Raw genomic sequence first — 23,743 nt, 5'->3', positions numbered from 1 at the left:
GACGGTTAAGAGGCAGTATTTTTCACCAAAATAAAGCATTGAACGTGCTGTCATTTTACTAATACAAACAACTTCACTATGTAAAAAAGCACAGTTGGATGTAAATCAAGGAGAGGTTGTATGCCTGCTCTTAAGAACAACTACTTCAACAATATGCTTTTAACAGCAAGCTCTACTGGGATAGAAACTAAGAAATGGGAGGAGGCAGCCCATTAAGAAGAGAATTGGACTGTAGCCAAGTTATTTCTCACTCACTTGGAAAGTTGGACGTTGCAGGCTTTTTAGCACTTAGCATTTCAGTGGGGCTGAGTGTTAGAAAGAGAAGCTGCATCTTTATGCCTGCGTTTCTTTGCTTTTAGGCTAAAGAGTTTCTGAAGGAACAGGCCTGGAAGATTCACTTTGCTGAATATGGCCAAGGAGTCTGTATGTATCGTACAGAGAAAACCAGAGACCTTGTGCTGAAAGGCATTCCAGAAGGCATGAGAGGGGAACTTTGGCTACTATTTTCAGGTAGGTATTTATACATTTGAACATGACTGTGGGATATAAGCCAAAGCATGAGGGAAGAAAGGATTTCAAAGATGTTTAAAGGTGCAGATAATAAGCGTCTAAAAATGCTTGGAGCAAGTAAGGCTGTAACTGTTAGCAGGCACCAGATTGGTTTAGACAGGAGTTCTGTTTAGACCAGTAAATACCCTTTCTCAAACAGGCTCAAATAATTAGAGAAGAATATGAAAAGCAGAATGCACACTCTGCTACCAGAAGCCAGCAGTCTAGGGGCTTCTAGATGTTCAGCAACCACCAGCAGGCCTACTTGCCATTTGTTTAATCATTTCTGAATCCAGTTAAGCTTTTGGCCTTCACAGCAAGTTGTTGCAAGGAATTCCAAAGTTTAAGCATGTTGCATAGAACCACTATCTTATTTCTCTTTTTTTAATAATTTTAAAAAAAGTTACTTCATCATTTTATTAGGTGTCCCCGATATGTGAAAAATGGTGAGAAAATATTTCTATCTATCTTCTGTGCCATCAAGGATTCTCTAGATCTGTGTCCCCTTAGGCTTTTTTCCAGTGTTGAAGAATTACATTCATTTTATTACTAGTTATATGGAAATCCGTCCATACCTCAGGCTATTTTTATAACCTGTCACTTACTGTATGCCTTCTCTAGCTCTGCCCCACCCAGAGACAGTTACTTCAGCTACCCACACCATTTAGATATGAACACACCAGGGGCTTTATATGATGACCTAATGATGCTTTCTGGTTTGTTTTCTGTTTCTTCCCTAATAATGCTTAATCTTGTACATCTTCTCTTTTCAGCTGGGCATTATACAAATGTTTTCAGAAAATACACACAGGAATGCACAGATCTGTCTTGTGTCTGATTAATAGCTAGTTGGGACCAATTTTCATGGTGTATGTATAATTAGTATTTTCCATGTGAATTACTTTGTGCTACTGATACTTGATTTCCTTTGCTGCTGAGATTTTCATTTCCAGAGAAGTTTGAAAAGTCAGCAGTGAAATCTCATAGCAGCTCTGTGAGCATGCACTAGTATCCCTAAAACAGGCGAAGTGCCCTGCCCAAGATGACAGTCATTTTTCAGAAGCAGGAATAGAGCTCAGGAGTTCCTGTCTCTTGCTTTTGGCTGAGATATCATCATTTCTGCAACCAAGCATTAATCTACTCCCTCCTCAGGGCAACTAGGTTTCTCAAAGGCATATTTTGAGTTATTTAGGAAAATCAAACCCACAGCCAGCTCCAGAGAGAGCTCATGATACCATGTGAGTGCACAGCTGGTTTGTTCTTCATGCCTCCTGTTTCGTTCTGGCTGAGAGAAGCTTTATCTTTTTTTCCATCTTTAACCTCGTTATAAAATGCCTCTGGAGGAGAAGACAAGAAGGGGTGATGCGTCAATCACCTAAGCATATCCCTTTTTTTTAATCATCTTTACAAAAATAACATTTCATATTTGCTTTCAAAGTGCTTATTGGTGAACTTCAAGATGAAAGAGTAGCAGGTCATCGTGTTAGGATACTGTATCTGCTAACTCTTGCTTTTTTCCTTCTGGTTTTAATACTGTTCTCCCACTTCCAGGAGCCATTAATGAAATGGCCACTCATCCTGGCTATTATGAGGACCTAGTGGAGAAATCGATGGGGAAGTATAATCTTGCTACAGAAGAGATAGAGAGGGATCTGCACCGCTCCCTTCCGGAACACCCTGCATTCCAGAATGAGATGGGTATTGCTGCTCTAAGGAGAGTCTTGACAGCTTATGCTTTTAGAAATCCAAACATAGGATATTGTCAGGTAATTGAAATACCTTGGCACTCCTTCAGTTTCTGGAATTCCAGTTCTTTCCTTATACTCCTATTTCTTCAGTCATGTACACCAGTATTTGGCTGTGTAAAGTACACCAATACGTGTATAATGCTGTGAAGTAAAGCCTCAGTGCTGCAGAATTGCAGTAATGCTGAGGTCAGAGGGATCTGACACAAGGACCTACTCTAACAGAAGTATTAGCAGTGCGTGCTGAGAGATGTGCGTAGTGTTCTGTAAGCATATTTTCTGCCTATAGATCTAGAGACTGGACAGAGGATAACAACAGAGGTGTCCTGAAGTGCATCTACAGAAAATGACAAATGGACCTTGAAGAAAGGTTTCTCGTTTTTAAGCAGGGAAAAAAACACCAAACTTTAATTGTTCAGCCTTAAATTTTTACCTGCTTATTCGATGCATTAGTTGTAGTAGCCCTCCAGAACCTCCTTTCCTTTTTTCAATGCTGCCATTCGATTGTTCACAACAAAACTTAAAAAAACAAACAAAGAAACAAACAAAAAAACCCAACACAAAAAATAAAGCACGCTAGAAGATATCAGTGTGCATAACAACCGTGTATCAGTAGAGTTAATGCTGACCAGTGCGTGGTTTTGGAGTTCTTATGCCTGTGATTCAGGTCACTTTAGTTTCTGGTCCCAAATCATTCTTTATTGCTACATAACTTAGATTTACCACCTAGCTCCTTTTTTTTGCCTTCCTACATATTTTTTGAAAAAAGGAAACTTGAATTCATGAGTATTAAGAAGTCTGACTAATGTCTGACTGTTAAGACTCCTAGATACAACATGAGTAAGTAAAAAGTGCAAGCAATCCTAACAGATAACGTCGTAAATTATTTACTAACAAATCTAATACTACGTAGTAGCTACAATGACTTTTCATAAAGGTTGTTTAACAGAGGAACAGTAGAAAGACACTGTCATTCTGGTTCCTAAAGCTGTCACAATAATTGTTAATAGCCTTGGGACTTGGTCCATGGCATTCAGAGTGTTAATTCACTGTTACAGTGAGAATTCAGGCACTGAAGTATTTCATACATGGTAGATGAGATAAAAAGGAATAGTCAGAGTTGTAATGTTCTGAGTTTCAGTTGAAACCTTAGTTGCTGTTTTTAACAGGTAACGATCAAGCTGGAGTCTTAAAATGTTACAGGATCTGAAATGAGCACTAATTCCTTAGGAGGCAAACTGAGAAGAAAATGGTAGCGTGATACTTCATTTCTTCAGACTGGCGTAGGTCTAGTCAAAGGCTGTAAGCAAACAATTCAGAGGTCATTGTACAATGCTGTGACATTTGAAATGGAGTGAAACAGGCCATAAAAAACTATCGTGTACATAGTCAAACATGGAGAGTGAGCAACAGCAAGAGGCTTTTGTTTCACTATGCTCTGGTTGTTCATGACTGACATTCTTACAGGCATTTGTCTCAGCTGGCAGATGCTGTGCCTTGACCTTTTCATAGGAGCAGAAAGCATGGGGAGTGCAGACTGCCTCTGCAAGGAGTGGTACAGCAACAGTCGTCATTAGTGCTGTAGGAAGCATTTAGTCTGCATCAGACCCAGATTCCCCAAGAGCAACTATTGGCAGAATGTCAGTAGCGGTGTAACTGCATGCTTGCAGACCTGAGTAGGCCCTTGATTATGAAAAGAAATCTTGATTATTTTTTTTTTTAAGTAACAATTTTTTGTGGGTTTTTGAGGCTTTCTTAAGCCTTTGTTTGAGCACTGGGAAAACACTGCCTGCTGTTTTTACAGGAAAGTACTTGAAAAGTTTGGGGTCTGTAGGGGGAGAGGTAGCTAATTTCCTAACCATAGTAACCACTTATCTGCCCAGTTACTGTGCCAGATATTGAATAAGTGGATCTAGCAATTTATATTTCTCTTTCTTTTAGGCTATGAATATTGTCACTTCAGTACTCCTCCTTTATGCAAAAGAGGAGGAAGCTTTCTGGCTGCTGGTGGCTCTGTGTGAACGTATGCTACCTGACTACTACAATACAAGAGTTGTTGGTATGTTACAGGGAATTTTTCTAATATGACAGTACAAAAATTAACCAAATTAATTGGCATTATTTGTATTGAAACAAGCATATGTGTAGATGTGTGGCATTGGTACAACTGTGTGGCAAGACAGCTTGCTCAGGAGCATAGAAGCAATTCCCTAAACAGATTCTGTGATGGTTAATAGTTTTTCACTTACTTATGATTAGATGGCATTCTAAAGTGGGCTTAAACAAAGTAAATAAAAAAGAGATGGGAGGCTAAAATATGAATTTTAGATGATCCAGTTATCTAATTAAGGTGAGGTGGAAACAACAGCTTTGGCAATTTGCAGCAGAAGTCTTTGTGCCTGTTTACCTCTGATTTGAAAGGCCACAAGTGTCTGACAGCTATTGTTGTCAGATGACAGTTCCCCTGCATATGTGGAAGTGAATGGCTCTTCAGTTTATCATGGAAACTGTCTACTGTAGCTGACAAATGCTTGAGATACTCATTCAGCCTTAGAAATTATTCTTCCTGCCCTGCTTAAAACACTGATGCTCTGGCACGGATATGCGTAACACAGGGTTCTCTTGAAATAAACCCAAACCCTCACAGACAGTCACCCTGCCCTTCTCCAACAGGTGATGCTGAGAAGTCTTATTCTAATTAGTAATGGTAAGTACTAAGCCATCATATAACTTCTGTAGGTGCTGGACCAAATTGGCCCTTCGTTGGCTTTTATGAAGTGTATAATTAAAACAAAAAAAAAAACTTATTACAGTTCAATTTGTATGTACAGCTTGTATTGGAATAGATTCTGTTATTTGTCTGAATGAGAAAATATGTGTAAGCATCATGCAGAACATTCTTAGGCTTTGTATTTATATATATAGAATATGCGTATATATATTTTTCTCCCCTAAATGGTGATGTGGTCAGTTGCTCCCGAATTAATGGACATCCAACCTTATTTATTTTCAACAGGAGCATTGGTGGATCAGGGTGTCTTTGAAGAGTTGGCTCGTGACTATGTTCCACAGCTTTATGACTGCATGCAGGACTTGGGTGTAATATCCACCATTTCTCTGTCCTGGTTCCTCACTCTTTTCCTCAGTGTGATGCCATTTGAAAGTGCAGTGGTGGTTGTGGATTGTTTCTTCTGTGAAGGAATAAAGGTGATATTTCAATTAGCGCTCGCTGTCCTCGATGCTAATGTAGACAAGCTGCTTAACTGTAAAGATGATGGAGAAGCCATGACAGTCTTGGGAAGGTACTTATTACAGAAAACAAAGTCTCTTCATTTTATTTTTCTTTTTGCTTACTTCTCTGATTTGTGTTGTTCTTTGTTGAAATACTCAATTTAAGCCAGTACAATGTATGTAAATATTTTACACGCTTATAGTCTCCTTTCACCACATAAGGTACTCTTTATATTATCTTAAAATAATGTTAAGTGACCAACAAGATATAAATTCTTCTTTCAAGACAGTCACATAAACTTCCCAAACCTGGTTATAGAAGCTTATTTTGGTTAATTATTTTAGTTGATTACATGGGTTTTGTTGCTTCGTCTTTTGCCTGCTACCTTTTAAATGCTGCTAAGAAAATGCCTTGATCTCGAGGGGAATTGTTTGGGGAATGGACTAAACAGAACTGGGAAGAATTAGGTAGGCTCTTGAATGAATAGATTTCAGTGAAACAGGAGACTGAGAAATGATTGAGTCACTGAATGCAAACTAATACTGCTGAGTGTAACTTCTGTTTTCCTTGTGTTTGGTAGTAGTGTTTAGTTTTCAAGATGCTGCTGAAACTTTGGAATTTTTTTTTCCTATTAAGTTTCATTAGTATAGCTTTACTGAAGTCTGGTTTTAATTTCATAGGGAGTAAAGGCTGTGGTTGTGTTTTCTCTGAAATAAGCCCCAGCGCTTGCTGAGGATTAAGTGTTCTGCATCTGCAGGGTAGCAAACAGATGATCTACAGCATCTGCACCACTGGGGGGAACAAGCCCTTAAAGCCCCTTGCAGTGAGTTTGGGCAGTAGTAGGACAGGGGGATGTGTAGACTGAAGCACACTGACCCTTGTTCCCATGGTGTCATACTTCCTTTGGCTTATTTAAACAGCCAGAGGCCACAAACCTGTTCAAGAAGCTGCTCGTTTGTGACTTGCTATATTTGAGCTGTTTCTTGATAACGATAATGAATTACCAGTGTTACCTTAGCTCTCTTTGAGAAAAGGCAGTGTTAGGCTTTGTCCAGTTACTGATGCCAAAATGCACTTCTACACATGTAGTTCATTAGTAGAGTGGCTTGATCATTTTTACATTTAATAATCTATATGTAACCCTTATTCTATTAATCCTCAGAAGGGAGGGGGGGTGCAAATGAATCTTGGTTTCTTGTTTCTTTTTTTTTCCCCACCAGATACTTGGACAGCGTGACTAATAAGGACAGCACTCTTCCACCCATTCCTCATCTTCACTCGCTGCTCAGTGATGATGTAGAGCCTTATCCTGAGGTGGATATCTTCAGACTAATCAGGTCTTCCTATGAGGTAGGATAGGATTTCTTAACAGGAACTTGCCAACCCACACTAGTTCTGCTGTACGGAGGAATTTGATGCTCTATAGTTTGGCTTTGCTTGGAACTGAAAGAACAGGCTCGTCTCAGAAGTTTGAAATGAGGCAGAGGAGGAGGGGTTAGTCTGTCTGTCTCTTTTAACCAAAACTTTTAATTGGAGCTGTTTTGTATAGAATCCTGCACATCAAAGGAGAGCAGCCCACAAGAACAGTGATTTACAAAGAAAATGCTGAACTTGTAATTCAAAAAAGTTTAATTCTCATCTAAGCTTCTTAATGCTTTTCCAAACTGAAATATTAGTGAAATCTATATGATTTCAGAAGACCTTTTTATTATCAGTGGACCTTTGTTTCTTTTACCTTTTTTTTTTTTTCTTCAGCAAGTGCTGATTATGACCATGGGTCACTAGCTTATGTATCATCACCAAAGCTAAAAAAAATTCAGGTGAAAGGAGCTAGGAGTAACTAAATCTGTAAAGGACAGGGCAAAGCCTGCAGAAAACCTAAAATTTGCAAACCAGTTTCATTGCCCTTAAATTTTAAAAATAAGCCATCTGTTAAAATATCCCTGACGATTACACTGACATATTAATTTTTTACAGAAAATAAAGAATAACTTTAAAGAATTATTCGGCTTAATTTCCTTTTTTCCTTTCGTTGACATGCAGGGTAAATTAGTATTTTTAGTTCAGGATGTAGGTTCTTGCTTAGCAATATGATAGCTGTTTCAGAGGCGCCTTCTATGTCCCTAAAACCTTCTTGCTTTAATAACATGATATTTATTTAACAAGGAAGTAGGTAGTCCCGAGTGTATTCTATGCTGAAGGGCAAACTGAATCAAGTTGGATGTATTGTTCTCCTTCACACCACGTTAGAATGGGGAGAAGGACGTTTATGTGGAATTCTGTTTCCCGTGTATTTTTCCGATTTATTTATCATAAAGACAGCTTGCATTGGCTACACTGCTTTTAGATGAATAACCTGACTCCATGCAGAGCCAGTCTGTCTTTTTGGGCCATATGCAGCACAGAACCTAGTAGCTCCTGCTCGATAAATACCCAGCTGTACTCCAGTGTAATTAAGCAAAATAAATAGCATGGGGAGTGAAGAACTGTGAGGAAAGCAGGAGCTGGTTGCGAAGAGAGAATTAGTTTCAGGACAGTTGTTGTTGGTTGATTTGATTATTAACAAAAACCCAATTCCATAGTAAACTGTCAAGATAAAAAACCTTCAAGGCATCTGTTATTCAGTGACTGTTACATTCCTTGATTAGTTGCGTGCAGTCAGGGCTGGGAACTCACTGTTGTTTAGTTGCAGCTACAAAGAGCAAAATATTAAGCAAGTGAGTATATCTTTGCTATTTTTAGAATTTAAGCTGTTAAAGGTACTTGTTTGATCATCATCTATCCTTAATCTTCTAGACATCTATTTTTTACACAAAAAATAGGAAGACCTATGGCTGAAAAAAATGGTTTTTCTTGGAGTCCTTTGCTCTCCTTCGAACACACACAAACCACCCCCAAGGGGGGAAAAACCTTATCGCTTGCAGAGTGTCCTATGATATTTGTCATGGGAATGTGAGGAGTCTGAGAACTTGGTTGAGGCATAGCACTGGCAAAAGCACAATATTTGGATTGTTTTCTGAAGAGCTACTTCCCATTGTGCTCTGATCCTGTCCAGCTTTTAGGTAATCATGTCAGATGCATGTATGAGAAGTGTCCAGTGAAAGCTGAAGTGATGCAGAGGAATTTTTTGGTAATTAAACAATTAGCACCCTTCTCTGATGTTATTGAAATGACTTTCTACTTTTAAAAGAGAAACATTCTTGAAAGAAGAGAATATACATAGCAAGTACATTTTACCCTGCCAGTAATTTTTTCATTTACTCAAAATACTTTTTAGTAAGAAATCTCTTTCCTTTTCATTCAATTTTGCAATTAATTCAGAAGCCGTAGATCCTGGTGTTATAATAATTACAATAGAAGTGGCTGAAATAATGCATAATCACTACAGCTTTAAAAGCCTGTACATAGCTCACTGGCTGTCAGTGGAGTGTAGACTCAGATATTCAGAGCTGTTATGTGCTTAATTCCTTTGATTTGTGTGTTAGTTCATTTGGAAAAAAAAATAGGCCTTAAACACTTAAGCTACATCTATAGTAGTATCTGGATCTTCACCATTTTAACTAAACAACTGACACTCGAAGGTCTATGCTGTTGTGAGGTTTGATACAGTTTTGACCTAGAACAAGTGACATGCTTCCAGCAATTCCTTGTACAATTTGAAAGTTAACGTGGGCAAAGGACCATTCCCAGAAGGTAGTTGCATGCAGCCTTCCTTTTCTGTAGGCTACATGAGTTTCAGTTGTATGGATGTGATCTCGTTTGGCCTGTGGACCAGAGAAAAAGCCCTGATTACTGGAATAGATATGGCCTCAGAGCCACAAAAGACCTCTCTTTTCAAGGTTTTTTGTCCTCTGTGATGCATGATATTCATGGAAGTTTATCTAGATTTGATTTTTCAAAAGACTTCTTTATTTGCAAGATGGTCCAAGTACATGAAACTTTTTTACCCCTGAGGTACATCATAAAGGTGCAAATAAATGCAGCTTTACCATTAATTTTATCACACAAGAATGTGCTAGCAAATTGTGACCTGCTTATGTAGGTGCACTTGCACTGGAAATATAAATCCATCCTGTATGAAAGCATATCTTGCCCCACCCCCTTTTAGTTTTACATGTGGCATACTTGATGTCTGGCATTAGTGTTCCTGCTGGTCATCTGTGCGTTTCTAAGTATGTTATAAGTGTTTTCTTGATGGCAAAAAACTTCTACTTACAATTCACAAAAATAAATCTTAGTGATTAGGTGTTCTTCTACATACAAAAACTTCTGTAATATATGCAGGAGGTTCCTAAGATTGTTACATGCATTGTGAGAAAAACTTCTGAAAGTAAGACTTGGGCATTTTAGAGAATCTTCTTCCTAATGGAAGTTGCATTCTTGATGCTTGGTTTCAGATCCTCATGAATGTAGGAACTGCTATACTGTCTCAACCGTTAGAGATCCAGTGAGTCTAAATATCTTCTCTCTCTGTAGCAATTAAAAGATATTCCAGGACAAGCTGAAATAACACCCTGCAGAAGGAGTTGTGAAACAATCTATTCATAGAGATTTGCCAAACAAGAAATTTCTAACTACTGAGATTATGGTTTGAAATCTGAGGATTTGTAACTTAATAAAGACCTTTCAGAATAAATTAAAACAAGTTACTGGGAAATATGAAATCTAGTAATATATTCCTGAAGTCTTCATAACTTTGTCATGTGTTAGAAAGATGCCTTAACAGCAGTTTTTTAAACATATAATTTGTTGTATATCACTTAATTAAATGAATTTCTCAAATACATTAAAGGAAAGCTAAGTATTCCAAATATTAGTACAGAGATTCTCTCGTACTTCTTTTTCTCTTTTAAGAAATTTGGAAGTATCCGAGCAGATTTAATTGAACAAATGAGATTCAAACAAAGGCTGAAAGTTATCCAAACCCTTGAAGATACTACAAAGCGCAATGTGGTAAGTACTGAAATAATATTCTTTGCAAAGATTAAGGTCAAGCAGTTTCTGAAATGTAAATTAGCTTTTCAGTGAGACATGGATTTCAGATTCATAACTGTTAATGTTATGTTTCAAAAGGTACGAACTATTGTGACAGAAACTTCTTTTACTATCGATGAACTGGAGGAACTTTACGCTCTTTTCAAGGTATAGTTAAATGAAGATAAGATCATGTGCCTGCATGAAATGTGAATGTTATTTTTGATATGGGACTGTGTCTTTTCTAAAGACCAGGTTGAATCTGAGTTAGCATCTGTTATCGTAATACAAACTTGTGTTAGCTGCTGTGTTACTGAACATACAAAAAAACCCAACCAGTTTTTAAAAGCTTGGGAAATAAGTAATTTGCTAAAGGATTTGTCCATGTAAAATGAATATACTGATGAAAACTATTATAATGAAAAGGTGAATAGATGAGGATTTTGATCAGGTCTTCAGAAACTTATATATGTCTCTCTCTACCTGACCCAAGTTTTGGAATTTAGCACAGAAATACCTTTATTATTTCAGACAGTTAATACTTTCATATCGCAATAGCTGATTTTTGCCATTGTTAATGCTTTAATGTATACTGCGTTACATGGAAATTTAGTGTCACAAAGTGATGTGTCTTTGTAAGTTGATGGTACAGCTGTACTGTTAGATCCACAAATTTAAAGGTGACCAGTGAAAATGCTTTAGCTTCACATTCTTACACAGTGCCTTAAAACAAGAGACTTTCTTCCTCTGTTTTGCTATAACAGATTTTTGGGTTTTTTTGTATACCATAAAGAATTTCTTTCCTTTCAATTTTCCATCTGTAATGTCAGGTCTTACAGTTGTCCAAATCCTGCAGTGCCTTCTTTCAGTCTTCCATGGGCTCAGTGAGACTAAGTCAGGCAGTCTACCCTGGTTGATCCTATGCAGAGCTAGGATCAGTTTTTCTGAGCTTCTGAATCATTTTGAATTAGATTCCACTGGCATCAGCTTCAGAACTTTCACTGACTTCAGTAAGACTGAAAGAGTAGGACTTTATCCAGTCTTTTTGAGACTATACAGTTCAACAAAAAATATTTCAAATAAACAGCTGTTTTCATGTGCTCTGAACATAAAGATTTTATGAGAGTTCTCTTTCTTGCTTGACTGTGTGGTGAGTTTGAAGGGGGTGACTAAGCACAACAAGCCTGTGTATATCCGCAAGTCACAGCTGCTTAGCTCTCTTCAAAGCAGGTATTTTATGTTTCGTCTGCCCAGGAGGCAGAAAAAGTTTTGCTTTATCTTCTTTTTTTGTAGAGTGATGTCTTTCTGTGCTGGTTAGAGGAGAAACCTCTTACAAAAGTGCAAGGGCTAGGTAGATGGAAATACATCTGCTAGTCTTCTGTTGTTTAAAGAATGTGCGTGTATGAATTGTTTGTATTTTTTTTTAATCATTGATGGCAAGGAGTTGTTTACAGAGGTGATGACAATCTCACAGCATTTGCCTTCTGTTCAGGCCGAACATCTGACTAGCTGCTACTGGGGAGGAAACAGCAATGCTATTGACCGGCATGACCCCAGCCTGCCTTATCTGGAGCAGTACCGAATTGACTTTGAGCAGTTCAAGGGGATGTTCTCTCTCCTCTTCCCTTGGGCATGTGGAACTCATTCAGATGTGTTAGCTGCGCGCTTATTCAGGCTTCTTGATGAAAATGGAGACTTGCTCATCAACTTCCGTGAATTTGTCTCTGGGCTAAGTAAGGAGAATTCACAGCACTCTCAAAATAATCTGACCAAAACAGTTTCTTTCTAAAGGGAATCCAGTCCTTCAGAAACACAGATATTATATTAACTATCAGATAATGAGTTTGACGTATGCCATTTTGCAGAAGTCACCTTTGTTATAAGAGCCATTCAGTTCATTTTATGATGCCTGTGACAGTGGCTCCCACTGGGGTTTAGGCTGGTCTCAGCAGGTGCATCTACATCAGCCAGTGGTGTATCACGCTGGGAGGAGGAACACACATGAACTACACATTCATTGGGGTCTCAGGATTTTCCTGACCACTAACTCTCAACACAAAAATGACCTACAACTTGTGTGCTTAATGGTGTGGTTACTTCTAATCAAAGTGTTTCCTTTGGGAAAGTCTTTTGTATGTTCTGTAGTGTTCCTCTCTCAGTGATACTACATTTTGTTATCTGCTCTTTAAGCTTTCCCTGAAAGTTGGGAATTTATACCTTCTGTCAGTGCTACCAGCTCTGGAAAGGGGAGAGAGGCAGCATTTGCTCCCTTGGTTGTTCAGGAAGATGACTTTTGAGAAACTTATGTGCATGTATAAGAAGCAAAGGAAGGATAGAGTAAGGATGCTAGTTTTGTTTGCCCCTGAATAAAAGTGCTTCTCTTTACAAGTCTGCTGACACCCCACATACCTTCCCCTCACACAGGGACACGTGTATCACACCTCACAGTATATGCACTGAGAGGTACTACCTATATTGCTTCTGAAACCAGTAACCAAGACTGTGGGGTAAGACAGAGAGCAGGGTGGAAGTCACCTGAAAAAGAGAAAGTGGAGGTGCAGGTCAGTCAGAGAGGCTGAATGTCGTTAATGGAGATTACGGCCCATGCAAGTGTTGAAGAAGCAAGATTTCAAGACATGATAGTCAATATCGTCACAACAAAGGGAATGTCCAAGCCCCAGGATTAAAATGAAGAAGCAAAGATGAGGCAGGAGCTGGCCACCCCTTTTTTGAAGATAGCAGGAATTATTCCCTGTAAGTGACCAAAATCTCACTGTCTGTCGTGTTATTTCATGGCAACTTGACGTTTCCTCTAGCTTTACATTTTGATCCTTTTTGAGAGAGAAAAGGTTTCCCAATCTGACTTTCAGCAACTCTTTATAACTATTTTTAAGCATGAGGGCTCCAAATGCAGCCTTGCATTAAAACCTCTGTACAGCAAAGGTAATACCTGTTCTCTTGCAGGTGCAAAATAGCTGTGTGGCAGTAAAACCGATTGCACACCTTCCCTTCACACTACCCAAAAAAACAGTGCTTCCTACAATGCAGTTCTGAATTGTATTTGAGGGACTGTTTGCTGGGTAACTCTTAATGGCCTTTTGAGACATGACCCATGGATTAACTACTCTTGCTGCTTACAGGATGCTGTTAATAACAGACAACCAGTTATTGGTTGAGACAGCATTTTTTAGAACCAATAATGAGTAATAAGAACACGGAACAGTGCTAAGCACTGTGAACAGAAATGAATGTAAAATGCACAAATGTGGCTGTAAAGCAACATGACTGAAGAAAAATTTTCAATGGGCTAAACAATCAAAACTGGGCATTCTGCAAATCAGCTTTTTTTCAGAAACTAAACCCTATGTGGCGTAGATTGAAAAGCTCTTTAAAAAAAAAGTCAACCCCCCTTTACCCCTTTTTTGTTTAAGAAGCACATGAATGTTAGCAAGGACAACACAGTCAGCAAAACAACGTGAGATTTGTTTAAGCATATTTTGTCATGACCCAAGACTTTTAAAAATTCCACAAACGTCAGCTGCTTCAGTCTGCCTTGCCAACCCAATATGCTTTGGTTGGGAAGATCTCCTAAATGAGGAGTATCTTCTGTTGGAGCAAGACACATCTGCTCAGCTGGGGACTGTGTCACCTTTTCTTTGTGTCTGTTCCAGAAAGCATTGTCAGAGGATGGGCATTCTGGAGATGACCTGTGGGCACCATCCTCTCTTTTCTTACTGCGTCCAAACAGCAGTATTGGACTCTGGCCCTGTTTACGCAAGTCCGACTTTCCTTAAGCAAGCGTCCTATTCGAGTACTTCCTAGGCATGGCCCATCTCAGAGGATGCTTGCTGACGGCTGAAGCAGCCATGACACCTGAAACATTTCCCTTTCACAACTCTTTTTCAGTGGCCTCACTGCATGTAGCCATAAGGGTATGTTCCTTTGAAGCCTCTCTTTGATGCCACTGACTCCTAGGAGCTCCATGAAGAGGAGATGATAAAGGGTGCCATGTGTCCCAGCAGGGGCTCATGGCCATTTCTTCTGTGTCAGCCTGAAATCCTTGGGGATTGAGCATGCTGTAATCTGAACTGGAAATCTCCATTTCCTTTTCGTAGCCCCTGCAGCAAATACCTCAAGAACCTCCTACTTCAGGTGCTGTCTAGGGCCTCAACTGAGCAAAGACGGAGCAACCTGACGTATTCTTCTGTACACTTACCCTGTGTCATGTTACTGCAAGTTCAAATAAAGAAGTGATCTTGATTAGTTTTCTCTAGGAGTTGTGCTGCTCAGGAAGGGTTGTCAGACTTGCTTTTGAGCTATTTGGGGTATTCACTTGTGAAGAAGCTCACCTGCACCCCCATACCACACTGGATTACAGCATGTCAGCTCTTGACTCAGGATCCCAGTACGCTAGAGCAATTTGCATATAGACTCAAAGTGGCCCCCTGCCTCCCATCATGTTTTTGCAGTACTCCCTTCTCAGAACACACACCTCTTCGACCTCTCCAGTGACTGCTGATGTCTGCAACACTCGCCACAGCTGCTTGCAAAAGTTGGCACTATGAAAACTGTGTCTCTCAAGGAGTACCTCAGTGTATTTTTTTTTTTCCCCCTGAAAACAGCTTTTCTACAAGCACAGGTTGCAGGAGGATGTTCAGAAAGCAGAATGTTAACCTCACCACTCCTCCTATCCTTTCAGGTGTCCTCCGCACACCTCCACCTACGTTCAGTAGCGGGGCAACTGAAGCCAATGCTTTTATGTTCCTACTAAGTTTTATATTAACAGAATAAAGTTATGACCTGTTTAATGACTTTGTTAATGGCCTGGAAGATGGGGAAAACTGTGCACATATGATATTATGCCCAGAAAAGGTGCACCCATACAAAGGTCTCCCCTAACTCTCCATAATAGGGGCACATCTACCAGAGGTGGGTTCCTCTTCTGTTGTCTTCATGAATGTAGCCTAATTTTTTTTTTTTTATTAATACAGCATCAGTCCTCTGATCTTGGCTAGCTCACTGCAGCTAACTGTCAGGCAGTTCCTGCAAATTGCCAGTAGGCTGCTCTTCCCTTTGTAAAACTTTCTGACCTCTCCCTGGGGAGATTAGTAGGATTGTGTCTGAGAGAGTCCAGATAACATCTTTGGTAGAGTTGTCCCACATTGTGGTGTCTTCATTTGTGTACATTTTGAGGGGAAAAAGGGCCTGACATTAGGAAGCACACACAGATTCATCTCGGGCAAAAAGCAGCTGTTGAGCTTTTTCAGTTCTCTTCACAACTGAGGATGGAGAGGAACAACCCTGCATGTGTCACCAGATACCCTGTGCCCTGAATCCTATTTTGGTGAATGCATCCCTAGCCATTGCTGGAGGTTGCAGGACTGCAGCCCCTTCTGTCCTTTGGTTATTTCATGTCGCCTTTAGCAGTGGGGCACTTCACATGGTACCTGGGTGCATAACCTAAGGCATAGTTTTGCCAGAAGATAAAGTAGTATCTGCACGATGTAGTACACCAGATAGGAACATAAGGAAGTTTTGTGCTTAAAAAGGACCAAGTTGAAAACAAAACGGCTGATGTAGATGTACTCAATTCGTTGATCCTAATGTGTATTTATTGTAGTCTTAAGCTTTACAGTGTAGACTGTGATTGTTAGTATTTGCCAAACCGCACTTTGTAGTTTGCATGGTAGAGGTAAGTTGACATGGCAGCCTGTAAGGGAAAATAAATCTTTGCGTAACCTAATTAGTGAAGGTTAACTCATGTGTTTATGAATTACGTGTCATAACAAGTAATATTAATGAAGAAGTCTGATTATCGGTTATTTCAGTACTTTAAAAATAACTAATATCATTTTAATTAATTGGAAGGAGAGGCTACAATAGACTGCTTGGTTTTCATACTGCTAATTGTAGCATAGACCAGAAAGGAACGGGTTGAGGTGGATAAATCACTAGAAAGTATTGCCTAAACATCAGTTTAGCCTATGGCTAAGCTATGATAAATGCTGTTTACTTGAATTTTTTTGTAAACATCTTATTGTTCTAAATCATGTGATGTTATTACTGGCTCCTCAGATCAGAAAGTTTGAAGACCACATGAAAAGGTGGTCTTAACTTTCAGCTGGAGGCCTTTCTGGGTGGTAATGTGATGATCATAGATTATTTTTGAGCATTATGAAATAGATAATGAAGGACCCAAGGATGAAATACAAAATTCAAAGTAAGGTGGTCTGTGTTCTCTTGCTATTTGTGATCTTAGAAGTCAAGTGACTGCCTTGTGATCTCAAGCTGTAAAGGGAGTGCAGTGCTTCCCAGAGTGAATTTAGCAGCTTCTAAAATGAAATATTGTAGCAATAATAAACAGAATGGCATTGAATGCTGAATATTAACATACTGTATATAATGCTGTTTAGGTGCAGCATGCCATGGAGATCTTGCAGAGAAGCTGAAGCTACTGTATAAAATGCATGTTTTGCCTGGTAAGTAAATGATGTTAAAATAGCTGTTGTCTTGTTGAAAGCAGAAAATTGGTTTATGACTAGCTTTCCCAATTAAAAATTAATTTGTGGGAATTATTGTAGCTGTTTATGCAGCAGTAAAGTAAGAGAGCTTCTACCACAACCAGGCATGGATTTGGTATGTCTGAAAGCATCCCTGTAGCCCTCTAGTGCTCCAGCCACAGACAGGCTATTTATATGTGTCTCTTGCCTGTTTAGCTGGGGTTGGTGACTTCCCGCACGCATAACAAATACAGTGTTCTTCAGCATTTGTTACCATAAGACATTTTATTTAACAATGAAGCTAGCTTAAAATGTTCCTGCATGTCCTGGCTACTCATTTCTGTCCCTAGGCTTTCTTCTTACTTTCCCCTCTGGGCTGATAGAATCATAGAATCGTTTAGGTTGGAGGAGATGTTCAAGATCACCAGGTGATACAACTGCTTGCAGAGGAAAGCTGCAGATCGTTTCATAGATGTGTTTTCCAGGGAGCTGTACAAACTGTTGGACTCAGCTAAGCGAGAAGGGCAGTTTAGGGTGGAGAAGGGATGAAAACATCTCAAAAGTTTTGCCCCTGAAGGAAGTGATGTCTTGGAATTATATCCTCTTTGGCTTGTCACATGTGTGCCATAAAGAACCTATTGCTGTCCTCACTGAAATCTGCAATTTTAGTATGTTGCAACTGCTCGGGTACTTTAATTCTTGTGCACATTTACATCCTCTGGTAAAGATCTCTAAAAGCTTTGAGAGGACATTCACCTTCATGTGCTTTGAACATGTGTCCCTGATTGCTCCCAGCTGGCTTTGCTGGAGGTAGGCTGGAGTGATTCACTAATTTCACTGAAAAAAAAATGCAATTTCATTGAGCTCTAACAGAAAAGATCCTTTTTAAGAATGCAGCTTCTGGTATCTGGGGACTGGTAAGCTCATACCAAATTATGACAGACTGTTTCCATCTAGGAAAGGGTTCGTACCCTGCTCAGGACACGCTGAGCTGCACAGAAGAAAGTAATGGAAGTAGATATGGGAAGATGGGTGAGCCAGCCTCTGAAGGCAGACAGCTACTTGTTAGTCAGACAGTATTGGATAGCAGGGGGGAGACAGTACCGGTCCAATTGTTCTTCTCCTGTGAGCTGAAAAGAGAGAATTCCTAACCCATCACGTCCTCACAGTTTTACTTCTAGAAGCTGACATTCTAAATGTATCGATGGAAATATTTTCTAGTTTTTAATTAAAGGGTGGCATTTTTAATGAAAGAATTTTATTATCTTGCTTAGATCCATCTCCTGAGCAAGAAGAACCAGACTCTGCTTTTGAAGCTACTCAGTACTTTTTTGAAGACATCACACCAGAATGTACACATGGTAGGCAACTTCTGTCTCGGGCATGAAAAGATTAAGTAATGCATTTCAAACAAGATGTCTTTTTAGGAAGCTACTTTTTTATTGGATTAAATTTTGTAAGTAAAGTATTCTTGTAAAAAGAAGTATGTAGTCTTTGTATATGTTTTGATGTCCTTAGAGGTGCAGGCGTGTGTACCTAAGAACTCCCTGGATTGTGCATTGCAGAAGTACTCCCCAGAATAATGTCATCAGTGTGTTGCAACAAAAGTAATTTTGTGATAAGTCCAGCATATATGCCTTGATGGAGAATGAGAATAAATATATTGGCTTTCAAGATATATTTGGATCAGAACTTAACATATTCTAAAAAATTGAAGCCAAAAGATATATCAAAATGTAGTTCAGTAGTTTGAAATCTATTTGTGCTCTAATGAGACCCTGGGGCTCTTTGCTGTTGTCTTAAATGGCATTTTCTTTCTTGAGATATTTAAGTAAGTTAAGTTTCTCTCTGATTCAAGAAAAATATTGTCCAACTTTCAGGTTACAGGGGTAGGGAAGGTTGTTTGATAATACAGATAATAGACTAGAGATGGAAATTTTAAGTCCTGATAGACAAAAGGACAGGCACTAATATAATCACCAAACATATATCATGCTAGAAGCTGTTTGTGTTGTGGTAGCACAGGCTAATCATTGTTCTACACAAACAAAACCTAAGATGGCCCCTGTCTGAGTATTTATATTATTAAATATATGGAATTTGTCAGCAGATTTAAGAATAAGCAAAAATCATCATTTAGTCCTATCCATTTTACTCTGCATTTTCTGCAGTGTAAACATTTTCTTTGTTTTGCACTGTACACATGAAAAGTATGTATGTATCTAAAACCAGACTGATCTCTCTCTCCCCCCACCCCTCTACTTCCTAGTTGTTGGCCTGGACAGCAGGAACAAACAAGGAGTGGATGATGGGTTTGTTACAGTGAGTCTGAAAACCGACAAAGGTATGCATGGTGTCTCCATTTGAATTCCATCTTTTATTTCTTGTAAAGATGCTCCTTTTGAAATTCAGAAAAAAAAAAAAAAAAGTTTTAATTTAAGATTTCTTCATGGTCTTTTCCTGCATCTCTGGGTAATTTGTTGACAATAGGCAAGAAGAACTCACAAGAGAATCGAAATTATCTGAGAATGTGGAGCCAAGAGAACAAATCCAAAGCAAAAAACACAAAGGACTTGCCCAAACTGAATCAGGTACTTCTGCTGACACTTACTTATTTTTCATTAACTTTAAACTTTCTTCACATACCTATAAATATTCAATATATTAACACTGAATAAAGGTTTTATTTGAGGCAGATACTTTTTTACCAGAACAGTGGTCAGCTGATTACAGAAGTTAATTGTTTTCAACATACTGTAACTGGCATTCAGCTCCCAAAACATCCTAAAAATGAGATACACACATATAGGAATGACAACATATTATTTTGATCTGTAGACAAAGGGTGGTATGAAACTGAATCTCACCAGCTAGCTCATAATATCCAATACACATTACCTGAAAGAAGCATTTCATGTTTTGTAATTTATACTGTCAGTCTCATTCCACTTAGATCCATATCAGCTAAGGAGGAAACCTGTTGGGACAGCTGGTTCCTCCAGAGCGTATAGGGAAGGTATATTCACTGTAGAACAATACTGCTTATGTAAGGTATCCTGAAGCAAATCTCCTTCCTATTTAATTCATGACTTTTGAATTCCAAAAGGCTCAGATCCAACTAAGTTACTGCTGTCAATTAAGAGTGCTGCAGGTCTCTTTCATTTTTCATTACTTCTCATTAGTTTTATCAAACTCCTAGTTATATGTAACATCATTCCTACAAGAAGATCCACCATAATGAATGCTAAGTGTCTCTGTTGCCCTCCTGTGGATGCAAAGAAATAAATTTGTAAAACGTTGGAAGAAACATCCAACAGTTTATTCTGAACAGCTTTGAGAAAGGCAACACATCTGGCTGCCTAGTCATAAAAAATGCTTTCTAGACTGCACTTAGATTATTTCCAGTTTCAATTTAATCACATAAACTGCGGTGTCATACCTCCATTCCAGACTTTAGACTTTTAAACTCGGTAGATCTCAGTCTGATTTGTTTCCTGCTCTCTCATTCATGTTTCTTCCCTCTGTGTTTAGGGACAGTTCATTGAACTGTGCAAGACAATGTACAATATGTTCAGTGAAGACCCCAATGAACAAGATCTGTACCACGCTACTGCTGCTGTGACAAGCTTGCTTTTGGAGATAGGTGAAGTTGGTAAGCTCTTTGGTGTGCAGCCCACAAAAGAGACAGACAGCAGCAGTAACAATTGCAGCAAAACTATTCAGAGTGAGCTGTTTCAGAAGAAGGAGCACCAGCAGTACCCCCTGGAACAGCCCAAGCCCTTCCAAAGCAGCCTTGCCACCAGCGATGAGGAGGCTGTTTGCACTGACAGCACCCTGGGCATGCAGATGGAAGATATTAAGCTCGAAGACTCTTCTCCCAGGGACAATGGAGCCTGTTCTTCCATGCTCATTTCTGATGATGATACAAAAGATGATAGTTCAATGTCCTCCTACTCAGTACTGAGTGCAGGTTCGCATGAAGAAGAAAAGCTGCACTGTGAGGACATCAGTGAAGACACCGTTTTGGTACGGAGCAACCACACCACTTCTCTCCGTAGAAGCACGAGCATTGACAGAGACTGGGCCATTACCTTTGAACAATTTTTAGCCTCCCTTTTGACTGAGCCGGCACTGGTTAGGTACTTTGACAAGCCTGTGTCCATGATGGCTAGGATTACTAATGCTAAAAACATAAGGATGATGGGTAAACCAATAACCTCAGCCAGTGACTATGAAATCTCTACTATGTCAGGATAAAAGGCAGTCGGGTTTTCTATTTATTTTTCTTATTCTGTATTTATTAGTACCCGGCAAAGGCCCTGGTATTTTCAAAACATGGTTGTTTTCACTAATTGAAAATGTTGGGGAGCAGACTTAACTATCTTGAAGTATAATCACTCTTTCTGTGGGAAATATTACACAAATTTTATTCAAAATACAGAAAAAAATAACAGTTGTCAGTGAAGTCTATGAAGTGTGTGTATTATTAACCTTGCTGTAAATGTAAAATGGTAAAGATTAGTTCTTAATTTCTAAATGTAAACTTAATGCCGATATTTATGTGCATTTTTAAAATAGACATATATAGAGATCTGATTCTTGGGAAAAAATGAACCAAATAGGAAGTACCTAAATTTTAAAGGGACACTGTCCACCTGAAGAGGACCTCAGGTGAAATTAAGTTCCAGGCAACATCCCTGAAGGATAATTTATTTCATATAAATTTTTTTTTTAGAGGATAAGGGGTTTTAACATCTGCTTCAATTTTATTTTTTTGCATATATGAAAGATCACTTCAGTGACACCTGTCTGGCTCCTAACTTCCTCTGCTTGAGACTGGTACGCTCAAATAAAAGCGAGAAGTCCATCCCAAGCCTAGCTGGCACATCAGGCAAATGTGGCTAAATGTGATGATTTCTGCTCCGACAGAAGGCAGAGTCCCTTTGCCTTTCCCTGGGTTCAGCGGCCGCTGGCTGCACCAAACCCAGCAGAGAGAAAACCCTTTCCCAGCTGCAGCCTCCAAGGGAAGATCTCCAGCATGACCCTGCCTAGAGCTGTGTTCCTGACCAGTGGACTTGGCAGCTTTGCTGGTGTGCTCCAGAGACAGTGTATGCAGGTCCCAGGACAAACTGGTAGAGTCTCTTTTTAAAAATTGAAAGCGTTTTTTAAAAGTTATAAAAAAAAAAAATATATATATATATATATACACACTTTTAAGGCTGGATCTACAGCATATATAGCTTAGCTCTTAAAACTAACCTTTACCACCAACCTATTATATCCTTGATAGATTAAGAAAATGAAAACCTGTATTGCATAAGTCTTCATTTACAACAGTGTAAAGTAGCAGTAATGAAAAAATCTGCAAGATAACGTAACTGAATGTTTAAGTCTTACTGAGAACACTGTCACTTTATATAAAATGAATAGTATCCTGTATCAACTTACTGAATAATACGTTAAAATGAAAACTGGAGCACCTGCACTTTGAATCCTTGCTTCTTTTATACAGATATTCAGGATTTTTTTTTTTTAGATTTTGTTAGCTGTTTTATAATTCATATTTGTTCAGTTCAGGATCATGCCTACATGCCTAATCTTTATTTGCTGTTTTGAGAATATTTTCTCTAGAATACTGTTGATTTTTTTATACTCCTGTATATTGCATCAATGAAACTTGCAGATTTTTTAGCAGACGCTATGTTTCATTCTTTTGTTTTAAAAGAATGCTTTTAAACTGTCAGATGAAGTGGTTTTTAACCACAAATAGGTAATGTGAACAAATAAAGTACACTCTGCACAGATTTGATTTTTAACTATTAAAGTCATGCTAGAGGTAAAAGTAAGTGGTTGTGTTTTATTACACAGACAAATGATTTTAGATCTTCAACACCAGGTTTCAGAACAGAAACATTTGTTGTTTCCATGCCTGGTTTTGTTTAATCCTTGAATGTCTTTACTTCCATCTGCAACAAGCAACCCATGCAAGCTTCTCTCACACCACCTAATTTCATTAAACAGTTTTCCCTGCTATGCTCACATTTGGTGACAACAGTTGTTCCTACTTTTTAAGTCCCCCAGATATTGTATGACCCACCTATGCTTTGCTATAGCTCACTAGGCACGCTTTCAAGGCTTTAAATATACTGGTACTGGTAAGCTGAGATGTCAGCCTCAGATCCATGGCAGTGACAGAACAGACAAGGATGTGCTCTATTCAGTGAATTGTATTTTTGAAGCTTACCATCTATTTGTGCGTATATAAAGTTAATTTGCAAAAGAGCTGTTAATTTCTGAGCACTGCTCATATAGCCCTTGTCTCAGTCAGATTACTGATTTTTTTTTTTCTTGGGAGTAGATCTCTCTCCCTTATAATTTATCCATACGTAGACTACATGTAACAATATGAAAAAGCAATGAGGCTGTGTGGACTGGTTGACATGTGTATCACATAATGATATTCATTTGAAGCTGTAATCACCATTCTGAAGAATATGACTCTGTTTTAACTTAAGATGCCAAGGCCAGAGCAGAGTGCTTTATTGCAATGCCTGTTAGCTGAATTAAGTTATCACAGAAGTCTTCAGCACTAAGGGTTAACATCCTTACACAGACTGTTGACCTTTTTAAGTTTGCACATCCCTAAAATATTTCTCCTTTAAGTTTCTGTCATGGTAAAGCAAATTTAAGCCTATCAGCAATCTTCCACATGCCCCTGGATGCACAGACCACAGATGAAAAAT

At 38.8% G+C, this 23,743-nt stretch overlaps 1 protein-coding gene across 1 annotated transcript in view; it reads left to right on the top strand.

Moving 5' to 3' along the window:
• The window catches only part of TBC1D9 (TBC1 domain family member 9), a 54,706-nt gene extending 31,864 nt beyond the window's left edge, over positions 1-22,842 (top strand). The window contains exons 9-21 of the mRNA XM_075421008.1: positions 360-510; positions 2,101-2,315; positions 4,236-4,353; positions 5,311-5,596; positions 6,747-6,876; positions 10,381-10,479; positions 10,600-10,668; positions 11,993-12,233; positions 16,914-16,979; positions 18,275-18,361; positions 19,270-19,344; positions 19,491-19,591; positions 20,532-22,842. Coding sequence (XP_075277123.1) covers positions 360-510; positions 2,101-2,315; positions 4,236-4,353; positions 5,311-5,596; positions 6,747-6,876; positions 10,381-10,479; positions 10,600-10,668; positions 11,993-12,233; positions 16,914-16,979; positions 18,275-18,361; positions 19,270-19,344; positions 19,491-19,591; positions 20,532-21,257 — 2,364 coding nt within the window. The 3' untranslated portion in view covers positions 21,258-22,842. The remainder of the gene's footprint in view (positions 1-359; positions 511-2,100; positions 2,316-4,235; positions 4,354-5,310; positions 5,597-6,746; positions 6,877-10,380; positions 10,480-10,599; positions 10,669-11,992; positions 12,234-16,913; positions 16,980-18,274; positions 18,362-19,269; positions 19,345-19,490; positions 19,592-20,531) is intronic.
• Positions 22,843-23,743: the final 901 nt, after the last annotated feature.

This window comes from Opisthocomus hoazin, chromosome 5 (assembly GCF_030867145.1).
Source record: "Opisthocomus hoazin isolate bOpiHoa1 chromosome 5, bOpiHoa1.hap1, whole genome shotgun sequence".
In the NCBI taxonomy this organism is placed as follows: Eukaryota; Metazoa; Chordata; class Aves; order Opisthocomiformes; family Opisthocomidae; genus Opisthocomus; species Opisthocomus hoazin.
This window is presented reverse-complemented; position numbering and strand designations above follow the sequence as displayed.